The 18,055-nt window shown below is 35.5% G+C and overlaps 1 protein-coding gene across 3 annotated transcripts in view; it reads left to right on the forward strand.

The window, feature by feature from the left end:
- The window catches only part of GABRG2 (gamma-aminobutyric acid type A receptor subunit gamma2), a 99,260-nt gene extending 96,247 nt beyond the window's left edge, over positions 1-3,013 (forward strand). For 2 of the 3 annotated variants that reach the window (XM_017641192.3, XM_017641193.3), the window contains one exon: positions 598-3,013. In XM_017641192.3, coding sequence (XP_017496681.1) covers positions 598-873 — 276 coding nt within the window. In that variant the 3' untranslated portion in view covers positions 874-3,013. The remainder of the gene's footprint in view (positions 1-597) is intronic. The other variant, XM_073231811.1, reaches the window with a different exon arrangement.
- The last annotated feature ends 15,042 nt before the right edge of the window (positions 3,014-18,055 follow it).

The following is an 18,055-nucleotide window of genomic DNA, read 5'->3' on the forward strand; positions in this document are numbered from 1 at the left end:
ATTCTGAAGCTCTTAGATGGTAAATGTTAGACAAAATCCTATATTCTTTTAAAACATAAGTCACTGTGATATAATCAGGAAACTTCTATATTCAATATTCTTAATAGAAAATGTTAATATATATATATTTATAAATAATTTGCTCAGTGTAATGCAGTTTACTATTTGCCTATGGGTAAGCATGACATAAAATTTGATTTCAAAATTAATGCATTTTTATTTCTCTGTTCTACTCACATGCAATACCATTCAGTGCCTTCATGTAACCAACTTCACATCTAATATTTACTAGAATACGATTCCATGTAGTTGTTTGATTTAAATCTTTAAACATTTTCTTTTGGTGTTCGATCTTGCTGTAGCTATTAGCTTGGTGGTATTATTTTCAGCTGCACTGCTTAAGCTCAAAAACTTGAAATCTGCAAGTGTGCTAGCCTTCTCAGTTCAATTTCACCATGTAGATCACGACGTCATAGCAATTTCCTGAGTACTCATTTTCAGATTCATCATTCACATTGGTGACATTGTGGAGAAAGAGTCTAGAATTTATCAAGTATCACTGACTCTGACCTTTCTCCTTCCCCACCCTTGTCTCAGGCCCCTACCATTGATATCCGCCCAAGATCAGCAACCATTCAAATGAACAATGCCACCCACCTTCAAGAGAGAGATGAAGAATATGGGTATGAGTGTCTGGATGGCAAGGACTGTGCCAGTTTTTTCTGCTGTTTTGAAGACTGCCGGACAGGAGCTTGGAGACATGGGAGGATACACATTCGTATTGCCAAAATGGACTCATATGCACGGATCTTCTTCCCCACTGCCTTCTGCTTGTTCAATCTGGTTTACTGGGTCTCCTACCTTTACCTGTAAGAGAAATATGAGTATAATTGGGTCTTATTCACTAAATTCCATGAGAGAAGATGTCCTTTGTAAGTCCACTTCAATAATCCCCTGTGTACCTTATAATGATCTGAATTTGTTTCTGTGTTCTAACCTGGTAAATTGTATTAATGGCATATTGTTTGCGCCCAACTCTCCTGTGGTAAGGGTGATTTGAACTATAATGTTTACTGTGTTTCAAACGTGCAAGGCAAAGTGAAATTAGAGCAAGAATATTGAAACCACAAGATAGTTTATAACAGTTGATATAGTGAAAGCCATGACTACTTACAATGGTGGTATCCTTACTCAATGCAAAATATAATTCGATGCAAAAGGTCCAGAACAGTACCTTATGTTCATTTGAGGTTGAATTGTGGTACAATTGATCCAAGTAGGATACTTCCCTCATTTGAGAAAGATCACAACTCACTTTAAGTATTATAAGAGACTAGAAATCTACTACACTGTTCCAAGACAGAAAGACAATCTCCACATTACATGTACAATGATGTAAATATTTCAATGAGGTAGAATACTTCAAGTTTAATGCATGCATCTCTTTAGAGCCAAAATAAATTGACTGAAGTTAACATCATAAAGCATTGTCTTATAATCTGTGTCTTTGGGCTATAAAAGTACCACGAATGTAATTAAAAGGGTTTGGTTTGGAATTGGAGGGAGGAATTTTCTATACATTCTCCCTCATGTATGAAGATTCAAACAGCTTGTTTTTTGCCTTGTATGACATATTAAGACACTAAGTAAAATATAGACTGAATAATTTACACTTGCCATTTTTAAATATGCCCAATTTCATAGAGTATAAGGTAACTGTATATGCTTGCCGCTATATTTTCCTCCTTTTAGGATGGTAGATCATAACAGAACTCATTCTCCATCTCAAGATCTGCTTCTAGTGACTATGAGTGCCTTGTGGCCAGAATCCTTGTCATACCCTCTTTGGGGCCTCGGCACCGTGTGTAGTGCCTGGCACGTAGTTGGTGCTCACTGAGTATGGTTTGAAGTGAAGTGGCTTCACCTGCTTCTGGTGACTCTCTCTGAGCCAGTCTGGAACCAATGATTCATTTTTTCACATAGGCCTTGTCAAGTACTATTTGGTCTTGTGAAAATAAGCAGAAGAAATCATAGAACTTTGCCTAAAATAACTTTTGGTAATGAACAAAAGTAGCCAAAGCCAATATTCCTTTTAAAGTCCTACATTTATGTACAGAACTGATCCTCCTAAGGCATAATAAGAGTTTGTGTATTATTTTTCCAGGCTTGGGGATGAGTCAGCTTTGACCCATTCACAATTCCACTTGAGCTCCTATGACAGACAGAAGGAGGATTCATACCTGACTCATGTTCACAAGGTAGTATTCTATGCTTTGTGAAAAAGAAATGCACTGAAGATTAAATTTGAGAAATGAAAGAACAAATGAATGACTTACATGGAGGTTGAGCCTATGATGGTGGTCTCATTCCATGTACACATACACACATGAAGTGGTGTCCCAGACTTCAACCATGATGTGTTGAGCTCCACCTTCATGTGCTCATCCTGAGTCCATATTTTTCTAAAACAGCACCCTTTGTCAGTTATTCTTTATGGCAATCATTGCTCTAAGCCAGAATTCAATCATAGCCAGTATAATTTTATAGATAATCTAAAAAGAGGAGAAAAGAAGAGAGAGTGGCTTTGTTAATATAAACCCATGTAAAGTCATCATTAAGTCATCTGGATGAATCTTGAAACACATATAGCTGCCAATTTTATGAACCTTTAATATATCAGTGTTCTAGTATATAACCTCAAACACATGTAAATAGAATTAGTTATTTTCTTGTTTTGAATTGTTAACAAATGTCAACTCTTTGGGAGAGTTGTTGGCAAATTTTCAATGGTGAGAAACGTTGTTATTGTCAACTTGAAATGTATTCTGTAATGGGGACACTCAAAAAAGCTAGCTTTCCAATGTGTGCATAGTACTGGCAATATGAATATATATTATATATAATCAAATTCTTAACTATCAGTTGCTCCCTGTTGATGTATTTGAAAACCTTTTCACAAAGGGAATTGCCTATTATGTGGACTTTTACAATAAAAATGCTGCATTTTAACCTATGGTGGCATGTCGGTGGTCTGGTTGGATTTTTTGTTTTATTAAAGATTTTGACCCCTCTTTCCAGTCTCATTCCCCAACACTCCCTTCCTATATGTGAGTTTATTTGTAAGCAATATGATGTTTTGCATGGTGATGCTCTTCACTTCAAAAAAATTAAGAGATATTTGGGGTATGGAGTGGAGATGGAAGACAGAAATGCCATGAAATGAGTAAAGCTCAAGCCTGTACCTCAGAACTTGTGGTATGATGAAGACTATGGACATTTGTGTCAGACATAATTGGGATCTGACCTCCATCACTTATTATTTGACAACTGCCAATTCAGCCTTTATAAACCTCCATTTTACCAGCTATAAATTAAGTGTAACACTGCCCCCCATGTAGTGACCCTCAACAAATGATCCAGCTCTCTCCCACTCCCATCAAATCTGCTCTCTCAGAAGAATCCAGCAGTTTTCATATATGTCTTAATGTGACTCTGCAGCATAAGGTTTCATTTTAAGAGCATTTGCACTGCAAACCTTCCTTGAAACTAAAACCATTGGTTAAAAATCTGAGTCTCTTGTGGAAAACAATCTCACATATTAGATTGGTTATTTTTAAGACTGAAGAACCCTTCTTTGTACACCCCAAACTTAAAAATATAGGGAGCCATGTTCCAGAGACAGTGTCATATTTTCCTGAAGTCCCTTGAAATTCTTAAAAGAATAAAGTAGCATAATCACGACCTTCCTCCGCCTGTCATTCTCTTGGCCCTTCACGGCTTCGTACAGCCAATTTAAACATCTGTGATATCTCACCTTCCAGACATGGTAAAAAATAGATTTCACTTAGGTCTTGCCTTCTATCTAATTCAGTGCCCTTATCTTCAGCTGAGGGCATATTTATTGTATGGCTTTCATTCCTTTAGGCCTCAATATTATTCTGACTAGTAGCAACAATTTTTGTGATGAAGATCAAATTAAATTAACCAAATGATGCAGTCTTTGGGGATTATGTCAAAAATTGCTATCATCTCTATGTTTTTGTCACTATGGATTTTTGTCAAATGTGAGGGAGAAAGGAAGCTAAACCAATAACTCTATTTTTTAATGTTCATTGACTTGTCAAAGGTCACACAACTAGTTAATGGCAAACCTTGGAAAGCCACCCGAGCATTACTCTTTCTACTGGGCCTCATCGTGTTTTAGGATTTGGAAGTAAAATTCTGGGATACTTTTATCTTTCTGTCAATGCTCTAGGATCTGTCAGGTTTGAGGATGCCTTTCTTTGATTTTGACCTCATTTTGATTATTTTAATTGCAATGAGACAGACATTTTAGAATACCTAGCAAGAGAAATAAGTTGATGGGTTTTATTTTTCGTTTATTCTCTAATGACCAGTCTTCAATGTTACCCATGCTTTCAGAATTGTGATTGAAAGAAGGGATCTCCAATCATCTGAAAAATTTCAGGCCCCTAGTTGGCTTTGTCAATCAGAGCTTCGGGCAATATGTAAGCAAAAAGTTTCCTGTAGCTGGTCTCTACCAGCTCACTTTTCCTACTGTATCAGGAACATGGTATGAATGATCTACTATTACTCATTCTGAGGTTAGAGATTATAGTCCAATTACAAAATCCAGTTGTAACTTTCTCTTGCTATATTTGGGATAATAAAGGAAAGTTTTCCCTTTAATAATAATTTGTACAGCAAAATGGAAAAGCAGAAGCTCTTGCTCCAGATTACCTAGGTTCAAATTCTGGCCCTGTTAAGACCTATTATTCAACTTTCCCTGTCTCAGTTTCTCATCTGAAAAATGGGGATAATAATGGTTCATAACTCATGGTCTTATTGTAAGTTATAACAGAATTAATACCAAGAAATGATTGGATATTAGTTCTTTTTCTAAGCACAAATATGAAGTGTCAGAAAAGAAAAGGCACAAGCATTATAGTTGAAATTGCTTAAGAATGGTTATCATTTAGGAAGTTACTATTTTTCCATTTTGTGGAAGTGCAATACAATGAACATATTTACTGGCATCATACCACTGGGAATTTCATGTACATAAAGAAAATTACAGAGCTGAGTAATGGTAAGTATTCCCAAGTGAAACAGAATATCATTTAACATCACTATATGTGATACATATGAAGATACAAATGTAGATATCTTTTAAAAAGTAAAAATGATTTCCCTTAAAAATATAGAACTGTATTTTATATAAAAATAAAAATATGAATTTTATATAAAATATAAAAATATAGAAATCCCTAACGGGACTGCTAAATAAATAAATTTAAGTAACTATCAACAAATGTGCTGTTCACTTTTAATATAGTATTTTTTTGCAATATAATTAAGTCAATAAATTATTTTGTAGCTAAATTTACAAAATCTTTAATGAACTGAATATAAGGACTCAATCATTATTCAGGACTCTTCCTGTAAAAAAAGAAAAAATATCACTAGACCAGAGATACAGAATTCAAGTCACATCTGGGCATTTTCCTAAATATTCCTATCTTGGGAAACTCAGTCTCTCATGCGTAAATGAGTAAATGAGGGCATTTGTTTCCTTCTTCCGACCTCTCTTAATTCTATCACTCCTCTGGTTTATTATGATATGACGTTACTGATCACCACCTAAATTTCAGACTCCCCTAAACTGTTATAGCTCCACACATTTGTCTTATTTATCCTACTATCCTGGAGTCTTCTCTAAAGTAGTGCCATATTCCTAAAGTGCCTTTCTCTGCTCTGCACACTGAATAGTGGCTAATGGAAGATTCTCCCCCGCCCGTGAAGTCTTTCTAGTTTGACTACAGTACAATAGCCTGTTTTCTTTGATCTCTTCCAGTACTTTGTGTGATTTGTTTTAGTAGCTTATCCTAATGTTTATCTCAACTAAGTACTCACCTCATCCATTCCTCTTCATAAGCAAATCTTAAATAAACAATTCTGTGATATATGATATAAATAATTCACTCTCCATTTGCATTTTAAACTAGGTTATTTATCTTCTCTCTCCCTGCTATATTTGCCTTATAGTTTTTGAGTTACTTGTATTTTTTATAGGTCTAGACATAAGTCCCTCATCAAAGAAGTTTTGATTAATCATGAATAATTTAATTCCGTATAAAGTTTTCAGTAAACACATACTGCGAGCCTCACATAGGGCACTCTGAGCACAGGAATAAATACACAGGAATAAATAAATACACAAAATCCCCAAAATAAGAGAGAAGAATCAGATAAGAAAGCTAGTAACTATAACAGAGCCATACAAAACAGTTGTAGATAGAAGCTATTAGTCAGAAAAGATTTTCTTTGCAATTTATAAAGAATTTTACCCTATATGAAGGGAACCCATTACAGCTTTACAACTTTCAATAAATGAGAACCTCATGGAAAATTTGAAAAATATGAAAAAGCACAAAAAGAAAAACTAACTACTAAAAGCATCATTTATCTTTTTCTCCTCTTTTTTCTTTATATAGATAGATACAGGTATAGATAAAGGTCTGTTTCATAATCTGATTTTTTTTCACACAGGCATGTATACATGTACAAACATAACAAACATTTTCTGGCATTCTATTATTATTATATCATACAGCTGTACCATAATTTACAGAGCCAGTCCCTATCCTGAAAATTTGCATTATTTCTTATTTTTGTTGTTATGATATAACGAATATGTCTGTGAATATCTCAGGCACTGGATATGTCTCTCACTATTTCAATGAATAAATCTCTAAAAGTGGATTTGCTGAATAAAAAGGTATAGGCATTTAACAGAGCCCTAGCAGAAATCAGGTGGTATACTCAGGGGAATAAACAAAGAAAAATTAATGAAGGAGTTATTTACAAAGATGTGGGTAAGTTTAAGGTCCACCAATAAAGGATGATACAGTACCATGGGTCTAACAACAGTGGAAAAAGCCATTAGTATCTGAATTACTTTCCATTGCCTCTCTATCAAATTACTACAAACTAGTAACACATATTTGTGCTTAGAATAGCACAAATTTATTATCAGACTGGAAAGTTGGAAGTCTCCCTGGCTAAAATAAAGTGTCCACTGGGTTGAGTTGCCTCTAGAAGCTATAGAGAATCTGTTTTGTCTTTTTTTCCAAATTCTAGAAACTTCCTGCATCTCTTGGCTAGTGGCTCTCTTCCATCCTCAAATCCAGCAATCACGTCAGTCAGACCTGTGTTTCCTTCATCGTATCTCCAACTCTAGCTTTGATCTCCCGCCTCCCACTTAGAAGGACCATTGCAATTACACTGGGTCCACCCACATAATACAGGATAAACAATGCATTGCCAAACCTTTAACTTAATCACATCTACAAAGTCCCTTTTTTGAAGTAAGGCATCATGTTCACAGGTTCCAGAGATAAGAATATAAACATCTTTGTGTCACCATTACTCTGACTCCCACGCCGCTCTAGCCCTGCAAATCAAAGGGGCAGGCAGGAACGGAACCTGGAAAATGCTGCAGAGCCAGAGCCTCCCAACAGGAACTGTGACTTAGGACAGATGATAGAGGCCCTGTCAGTGACCAGACAGGGAGCCAGAGAGAGCATAAGTACTCAGAATTCTCTCCTCTCCTAACTAGACCACCCAATTGGTTAAACCAAATGGAAACTAGAGGGTAAGAAAACCCAGATAATGTGGGCCAGAGAGGTCAGCCTCATGGGGCACACCACATGGTAAGAAAGGGTGGAAAATAGATCCAGAGAACTGGATGGAAACTATCCAGCAAATCTTTCCAGAACTGTGCACATGCAGGGAATGATAGAGCCCTTCTATTTGCACTCTGGTCATCATAACTCTCTGGTGATGATGGAGAAATTTAGGTTTTTTGAATTAATTCCTATTCCATGAAAAAAATAAGTCTTTAAAAAGAATCACACTGGAATACTAGAGACGAGTACATTTTACACCATGTATTCTGTCCAACACGAACAAGTTTCCAATTGGCTTTATAATGGTCCAGCAAATGCCGTCAGAAAACTGCTTTCTGGGAGTTAATGCGGCTTAACAGCCACGGTGCTCCCATGAGCCCCGTGGCAAGGGCGCCAAGGCAGCCGGTGATCCACAGGCCGAGGCAGTCTGCAGGCACTCTGGCAAAGGGTGGGCCTTTGAATCCCATGTTTCTCATCTGCTATTGCTCAGTTTAAAAAGAGGACTTCTGAGTCGGTGGGAGCCCAAGGAAAGCTCTATACTGGGTTCAAAGCTAAAAGTAGAAAAGCTAAAGTCCTGTTTCTGTAAACAAAAAGACTATAGAAATTATTAAAGCATAACTGGTGCGACTTAACCTACAGTGATTATAGCGGAACCACTGGGTGAACAGATCAGCCCAGTAGGCATTCTGACCACGGCATGCAACAGGGCACAAGCCGATGATTTTCTCATGACAGGTGCCTCCACTCCCTTGAGACTCAGAGGAGGAACTAAGTCCTCATTGGACCAGATTTGAACCCTGCTGAGCAGAATAGTGCAATTTCTATTTGGTATTAAATTTTAGTTCCCTTCCTCATCCAGGCCTCTACCCGACTTTCTCTCTCCTTTCATTCTTTCATTTGCTTTACATTTTTTTCAAAAAAAATAAAACCTCTTTTGTAACCTTAACATGTGATTCAGTTCAAAAATTATGCTGAGCACCTACCATATGCAAAGCTCTTCACTTGCTTTGGAGATATTTTGGTAAAAATAATTGGTACAGGCCTTGTCCTTACAGAGCACACAACATAATGCCAAAAAAAGTATTAAATTTGAAATTCAGTAGGTGGTAAGAATTCTTAATGCATAAGTAAAGTCATGAACACAGAATACTTACCCTTCCCAAATCCTATATGTATAGGGAAGTTGCCTTAAGCTAGTGCCCTTTAATTAATTTTAATATACCTTAGAAAAAGAAAAGCAGGTAATAAAGTGGTGGATCATTGGGTTCCCCTAGGATAACACATTTTTATTTTTAAAAACCCATGAGAATATCACAATGGACTCCTTTGAATTATATAAAGAACTCCTATAAATCAATAAGAAAAAGACAACCAGATAGAAAAATGGGCAAAATGTGTACAGGCTTTTCACAAATAAGGACATCCGAGTAATTTTGTATCACAATTTGACTACCACTAGAGTACACATTAAAACTACAATGCCACATGACTATGTAAAAACTGAAACTGAATTTTTAAAAAAGACAGAAAATTTCAAGCGTTAGCCAGTATGGAGCAACACAGACTCTCACACTGCTTGTAGAAGTGTAAACTGTGCAATACTTTGGAAAACTGTTGGAAGAATCTACTCAAGATAAACTAGATATACCCAAATGCTGTAGCAATTCCCCTTCTAAACATGTAAACACGTTCACCAGACAAAAATTCTTCCAAGAATATTCATCAGAGCACTATTTTTTAATAGCTTTTTTCTTGAGACCATTCAACTGTCTATCAACAGCAGAAAGGATGAAAAAAAAGCTGCAGTGTATTCTCACAACAGCATATCCTACGGTATGGAATTTACAGCACTCGGATAAACTGCAAATAGCAATTTGACTGAGTCCACATCTGCGAATGTACAGCAAAATGCCAGACTCAAAAGAGGATATTGTAAGATTCCATTTATATGAAATTAAAAAAGACTCAAATTCATCTATGGTGCAGAAGAAAGGAAAATTCAGTGGGGGATGGGAGGAGAGAATTCCTGAGCACAAGGGAGGTTCCTGGGACACTGACCCGACTGTTTCTTCAACTGGAATGTGGATACAATGGATAGGTTATTTTATGAAAATTATTTGATCATTAAGTTTTCAGTATATATATAAATTTATTTATTTCAATAAAACTTTAAAGAGTTAAATGGATATATTTGCACACACATTTTCTATATTCATTTTTATCTACCTACAAATACTACCAATCAATCATAAAGATAAAATTCATCCCTTGGCTGTGAAGCCATGGGGCATAATATAAGGGTTTTTGATAGAAAATCAAATAAATTTTATTCTAGATCTGTTCTTGCCTCTAACCAGCAATGTGATTTCAGGAAAAAAAAAACAGCAGGCCCAGAATTATCTCATGAGAGATTTGGGCAACATTAGCATCATGTTTGCCTCCTTTTATATCTTTCTTACATTTTATAAGCTCCATATAGAATTTCACATAAAAGTTCCAAGTACTAATATAGCCTTTTATAAAGAATTAAGAGAATGGGTTAGTGTTTGAATATCAGTAGACCTATAATTATATTTATTTAGGTTTCTACTAGCTCACTCTACAAAATGCATTTCTTAAGTGGGTCACATCTTTTAACCATGCAATTCCAAGTAGAGGAAGTTAAAATTATATTTCAGTAATTAAAAAATATTTTGTAAACTGGATGAACAGAATAATCCAATTGCTATGGAAAACATACTGATCTGTGTATCCATACCTATACAGTAGCCTTGATTTCTTCATTTAAGAGATCACGAACCCTCACCAGATGAAGAAATCCTCAACGTTTTGTATACTGATGTTTCCAAAAGAGAATAGGGCACATAAAAATTATTACTGCCCCTGTGACACATGACCTGAAATTGTTGTTTTCTCTATTCACAGTCTTAGTACCTGTGGGCCTTTCTCCCAGACCAGTGACATGGCCCTCTGGCTGTGCTTCAATCTCAGCTGCTCTGAAAGCAGGCCTCCAAAGAAAGCTCTCCAGTGAGAATCAAGTCTTTTGCCATTCATCTGAGAATGAGCTAAGAAAAGTCACTCATGTTTAAAGCAAATCATGACTTGCAACTTCTCTGGGATCCTAACCCTAAAAGGCCCCCTAAATTTTGAGTATGCCACCTAGTATATTTTATTTCAGAAAACCATAAAAATAGCTTTCAAATTTCATAGGCAGATAGATTAGATATATGGGTGGATAGATGATAGACAGGAAAATGGGTAGATAGATATAAGAAAAAATGCTGATAATATTTATGCTGTTTGGAACATTGGAGATTATCAGTGCCTTTTTCAAAAACCCTCCTCTGAGTTTTCTGAAATCCTCAGTTTTGCAATCATTTAATGATCAGAAGAGGGATATGCTATTAAATTAGAAAATTGCTATGATAAAAATGTGGATTTTTAATATACATTATATGTGGTCTGAATAGCATTCTTGGAGAACAAGAAGCTGTACCTAAAAAATCACTTCCAGCAAAGCAGACCCCAGTGGTACACATACTGTTCACCAAAAACAGACAAGCTTTTTTTTTAATGTTCTGAAAGCCAGAAATAGAATGCATGCACTTTCTGCTTTTATACTTTCTGTTGTTTAAAAACATTGCTGTCGTCCTTGCCTCCAAGCACCTATTGTTTCAGATAGCATTCCAGGAAGCTATCTGAAGACCCAGCCTCTCTGACACCCACACCTCCATTTCCAGTAGATTTTTTTTTCATAATATAGAAAATGCTCATGGGAAGCACCAGAATAATAGCTCTGGAGACTGGAATTCATTTTACATTTCTACCCTTAGTGAAGTTCAGGTGGCAAGAGTCAATCCATATTCTCACCGTGTGCTTTTAAGTGTTTCTCAAGTGCCAGGGCCCAAAAACTGGATCATGGTGGCCCTTCTCCAATTAGTCACAGGCACTCTGCTGTGAGGCTGATGAAGGAACATTGCAACATTCCTCTTCCCTAATGTGGACTGGTTAAGAATGATTAAATAGTGTGCTTTGCTCTCCACTGTGCCCACACAGAGATAATAAAGGGATGTGTTTGAAGAAGACACTGTGGAAAGTGCACATTGATTTTTTTAAAATATTACAGGATTTCACAGATTCCAAGGACCTTAAAAATTGTCTACTTCATTCAATGATAACTTTATTCAATTATTCATTCATTCAAAATATTAATTCAACATTTACTGAGTGATGTAAATAAAGCTCCACACTGAGGATAGAACAAAAACAAGATACAGAAACTCCTTTCTTTTTTAGAAAAAAATTATTCACTTATTTAATGAATATTGTTGAGTGCCTGCTATGTACCAGACACTGTGGGACATTAAGTCTAGAACAGTAAGTAAAACTATAGCAAATGCTATGGAGGCCAGTATCTACTGCTCATATCCAATGTACACTGGGCAACCTTTAACTGCCAGCTTCTAATGTCTTTGCATAGGGGATCTGGGGTCATTGGAATTAATTTTACTGCCTGAACAGCAGACTAAAAGTGTCAGGGAATTTATACCCTTCTTTTCAGTCGCCAGCACTCCTCTTAGCTGCCTTCAACCAATAACTGATGGAACTTGGTAGGGTGATAACTCTGGTTTGTCTGGGATTGAAGTGTTACCCACTGCTAAAACTGTAACTTTCAGTGTGAATATGTTAACTTCTTCTAGGATGACTTTGGGGTACAGATGTGACACTGGCTCCCAGAATGCTTTAGCATATTAAGCTCCACTCACCTGGAGTTGTGATGCACTTAAGCTCTTCACTGACTACCTTCTCTTCCCTGTCTCATTGCTTCACTTCACTCCAGTGTTTCCTAAGATTAACTGCAAAATTATTTTGCACTTGAATCCTTCCCTTAGGCTCTGCTTCTGGGGAAAACTAAAATAAAGCCATTATGCCTGCCCCTGAAGGGACCTATAGCGTAATGACAGTCAGGCAAAAAAAAAGTGGGTACTGATGTAGTGTGATGAATTCTGCAATCAGGAAATGACTATGCCTTCTACCAGAACATAGGGGATCTTGGAGGAAGAGAGAAGGCTTAGAAGAGGAAGTTCCATCTGAGCTGAATCATGAATAAGGTGCAGTTAACCCAGTAAGCAGGGGGAAAAGGATACAAGTTTTATGCGGGAGAAAAAAGTCTTCAAAAATCTTAAAATGGAAATAAAGTACAGCTTGCTCCAAGATCTACAAAAAGTGTCCAATGGTTGGAGCTTAAAACGAAGGGAGTAGTTTGGATAGAAGAAGCCATAGATTTAAGGAGATGCTTGTGCACAAACGATCTGGGTGCCCCAGAGAGGAGTTTGGACTTTGTCCCAAGGGCAGCAAAATGGCATTGACAGGCTCTAAGGAAGCAGGGAAGTGAAATGATTGGGTTTGACTGTGTGGTAACAAGTGGATTGGAAGGGTCATGACCTGAAGCAGGGACAATAGTTAGGAAGCTGCTGCACTGATTTGGGGGAGGGTTAATGGTGTTTTGAACAGTGGAGATACATAGAAAGAGCCATCCTTTTAAGGTATTGAGGAAATAGAAGTTATAAAATTTATGATTTATTGGATAAGGTCTGTAAGATAGAAAGTCCACTTTCTTGCTTGTGTAAGTTGATGGGGAATTGGAAAATCATTGCAACAGTAAAGCAAATGAGACATTTCAGTTTTTGACCAGATGAATCTGAGCTTTTGTGAAGCCCTCACATACTTATCTTTGGAAGTGGCATGAAAAAATGCTTTAACATGTGGGATTAGGAAATGTCTACGCCTTGATTAGGAATCAAACACCTAGATTCTAGTTGTACATGTTAGTAGTTAATTAAATATCTTTAAGCCTCAGCTTGTTCATCTTAAAATGAGGACAATATTTGAACCTACTTTATAAAGTTGATATAATTCATAAAATGGGTTTATCAGAGAGCCCAATCAACAGTTATTTCTCAGTTATTATGATCCTTATATTTAATAGTACTATATAGGCAGTAGATACTTGGATTCTTAAATTGAGGCTAAAGGGAGAGATATAGAGTCTAAATTATTAGAATAAAATAAGCACACAATAAAACCAGTACACAAAGGTCAGAGAAGGGTAGGATTACTGAGGGAAAGTATTTAGAATGGAAAAAAAGAAAAAGAAAAGATGTAACTATGAGAAAAACAAAAGGAAATTCCAATAAGGAGGCTCAGAAGGATATAGCAAGAGCAGTAAGGTGCCACAGCACCACAACTGCCTCTAAGTAGAGTGCAATCCAAAGAAAGATTAATGAACAGATCAAATTCAAAGTATAACTAAAACTAGGATTGAGAAGTTTCCATTGAATTTAGGAGCAAAGAAGTCAGTGGTGATTTTATCTACAACAATTTCAGCTGAGTGGAGGTGGCAGAAGTCAGACTGTAGTTGTCTGAAGCACAAATGGAAGGTGAAAAAATGAGGATGGCAACTGTAGACAACTCCTTTAAGACACTTGGTTGTGAAGGGAAGGAGAGAGATTTTAAAAAAATAGCTCTGGGGGCTCTAAAAGAGGTACAGAGAAATTTTTATCTTTTAGAGATGGGAGAGAATTTCACATGTTCAAATGCCACTGGCAAAGTCATAGAGAAGATGCAATTGAAAGAAAAGACAATAAATTGTATCACTAATGATCCACACTTTTAAGCAGACTAAATGCAATGGGATCCTGTGCATACATGAGGAATATCATGACCAAAGGAGGAGCAAAGAAATGGGTGCAGACGTGATGAACTGTGAAGATGGTTTGTCAAGACTGTAATATAATTGATGGGTCACATCTAAGGAGCAGAATAAAGGCAGTAAATTCTGAAGAAGATGGTAATAGTTAAAAGTCACAGAATAAATCTAAATTATACAGATTTCCAGATATCAGATCTACAGAATCAGAATCTCTAAATATTGGACAAGGTTGAACTTTTAACAACCTCCCAAGAATTTTTATGAAATAGAAGTACAAATAGCTTTGAGATGTCTTAATTGTTCTCAATCTTCTATAAGGGCTCTGCTATTATTGGATGTTTATTACATAGTGTTGTTAGCTTGCAACAAGGTAATCGTACATCAAAGGTAACTGGTGCAGAAATTATGGACACCCAAGAATATTAATGGATAGTTTTCAGGAATTTTATAAATCCTCTGGATTTTAGAATTTTTTTTTCCAACTCAAATAAATCAAAGGAGACCCTGCAGTGTATATAGTCTTGAAAGAAATACCAGTGGTTGTGTTCATCCTACTCTTAGTTTTCCTATCTACTGACATTCTCTCCAAAGTAGCTGCATTAATTTAGACTCCCATTGGAAGGACTGAGAGAATAATGTTTTTCATATTCCGCTGCTACATATTACTCTAAGACTTTTAATACTTTTTCTAATCTGTTGGGTGTGAAATTGTGCTGCTTTGTTTTAAATTGCATTTTCCTTTATATTAGTGAGGTCCAAAATCTTTCCTTAGGTTTATGATCATTCAAATTTCTTTTGTGAACTGGCTCTTCATGTCCTGTGTATATTTTTCTTTGCATTTCCCATTTCTTTCTCTTTCTTTTTTTTTTCATCTTATACAGTTGTAGGTCTTTATTTGATGATTTGTATATTTAGCCTTTGCTGTAGATGTGGAGATGTGTCTTTACTCAGGCTACCTGCTATTTTTTTAACTTTATGATTTCTAAGGAATACAGAAGCTTTTAATTCACTGTAGTTACTGATGTACTTTTCCTTCAGAAAGTCTTCCCTAAAAAGAGGTTAAAAATTATGTATATTCTATTGAAATGGTTTTGTAGTTTTAATTGTTTTTACATTAAGGTAATTGTTCCACCAGTTGGAATATATTTTTATATGATTTAAAGTAGTATCTAATTTATTTCATATGATTAATTACTTAATCCAAAAAATTATTCACTAGTCAATTATTTACCACATTAAAATACATGCTACTTCTGTCATAAAATAAGTTTATCTTATCTATCATCTATCTTTCCAGAAATCTCTATCTTGATACATCTATTTATTGTTCTACTGAAACATAATGTAACATGCATGAAAGTTTATAAAGAACATGTAAACATATATAATATATGCATTACTGCATTTTTAAATAACATATACTTGAAAGCAGCCATTAAGAAGAGACTGATTATTATAAGCATGATACATCCATGTAATGCACTATGATGCAGCAGCTAAAGTAATGATGTAGATCTAAGCTCATTCATATAAAAAAAGCAATGTAATGAAAAACACATTGTAAAAATAGGTATAGTCATCAAGTTGCACTTTGCACATATATTCCTTATGTAAAAAAGTAACATATATGTGTTCCATATATCCACAGATACATTACATAATAAATATGCATTTTAAAAATAAGAAGGGTTTATTCTAAATTCTTGAGAATGCTGATCTCTGTAAAGTTTGGAATATAAAAGAAAAGAAGGGCAAGTTGGAGAGGGGAAGATACAAAGAAGAGAGTTAAATGGGTGGGTGGAAAAGAGAAGGTTTATTTGTGGTGTTACATTAAAAACAAATTGTACATAGCATTTAAGTATAATCTAGGCTTCTTTTTTACTAATGCTACAAGGACTATTTATCTTACTGTATTATTATAACACTGTTATGGTATCCTTCTCAATTTATCTCTGTGATATAGAATCTCATCAAAATTCTTGAGAGTGAATTTTCCCCCATCATGTTTATTTATTTATTTATTTGCTGATCTTAAGCTCATCATCCACAATTCTTGTTCAAGACCATTGTTCCATGCTTTTAGTTGAAAATATAATTCTAAGTGATTGCACTTTAATTTTAATTTGAAAAATGATGGTAAGAAATCACAAAAGATGTAACTTTTAGTAATGTTTCTCTTTAATTCCATGTTAAAAATTATTTTATACTCTTTCCCTATTATGTATATTAATGTAATTTATATTTTGCTGTATTTGGTTTTTAACCTATTATCCATCTATCTCTTATCCATCACTCTCTTAGTCTCTCCTCAGTTTCAGGGGTAAAATTTCTATACAGTGAAATGCACAAATCATAAGTGTACCACTATACAACAAATGCATACACTTGTATAATGCAAACCAATTTCTATAGATACAACATTATCATCAGCCCTGGAGTTCCCTCAGGTCCTTTGCCATGAAATTCTATAGGTCATCTCCCCAGAAGCAATCACTTGTGATATTTTTCACCATAGTCAAGTTTCACCTGTTCTAGAATGGAAACACACAAGTATTATTTTGCATAAGACTACAGGATTGATTAGAATTTCATTAATTTGTCCAATAATGTCCTTTTCTACAACTGCCTGAGTCACCAGCCAGAACTTCTCAGTGTTATTGGCCAGAACTCATTACATGACCCTAACCAACTGCAAGGAAGATTAGGAAATAGAGAGAGGATATGAATATTTTACAAGAACAAATCTGCTTACCATTTCTTTAGATAGTTACGTAACCAAAAAGCTTACCTCTCCAGAGATTCCAGGGACACATTTAGCCAGAGGATTCTGATTTCAACAACCTGTGCAAAGCAAATGTTGCCACTCCTGGGGAATTACCCATTTTAGCTTTCCCAATCTATTGAGAGTTTCAATAATAGAGACTCAGAATTTTCTTAAAGGTTGCCAGTCAAGGTCCATTTATATCATTTCTCCCAATAAGTCTCTGCCCCATAATGAGGCACATATTTGTGCCCCAAATAGTCCTGGAGTTACTAATCGTCCATACAGAAAATTCATAGATGACCATTTCCCTGAAATGATCTTTCTTTACAGTGACTTCTAATGAGTTGCTTCACTGTCCTGAGGCTCATTCTCCTCTTCTACAAATAGAGATAACAGTGCCTCATAGGGTGTTGGATGTAAGGATTGTATGAAATAATGTGTATAAACAAATAGAATTCTCAAGCTATACTTTCAGAAAATGAGAAATGCTCATTGAATTATTGTGACAATGTTTTTATGCACCACCAATAAGCAGATTGTTCAGTAACGTCCTTCTCTTTGTAAGGTTGCATGTTAGATATGGTTAGAAGATTCAGCCTACATATCATTAGGAACATAAAACTTAAACTTACATTTTAAGGTGTTTTGTAAACTCCAACAAAATCAACTGGATATATACAATCCATTATGTTAGGAAAATAGGGTCCAAAGAAAAAAATCAAAAAGTTCAGAATTCAATTCCCTGTGATTAATACATCTTTTTATGTTACATTCCATTGTTCCCGCCCCCTGCCCACAACAAATAAGTTGTGTTTGTTTCTGTAATTTGCCTTCTCACACTATTCACAGAAAACTGTGGTATTTTTAATACTGGCTATTTTTGTTCCCCAG

Source organism: Manis javanica, chromosome 1, assembly GCF_040802235.1.
Source record: "Manis javanica isolate MJ-LG chromosome 1, MJ_LKY, whole genome shotgun sequence".
NCBI lineage: Eukaryota > Metazoa > Chordata > Mammalia > Pholidota > Manidae > Manis > Manis javanica.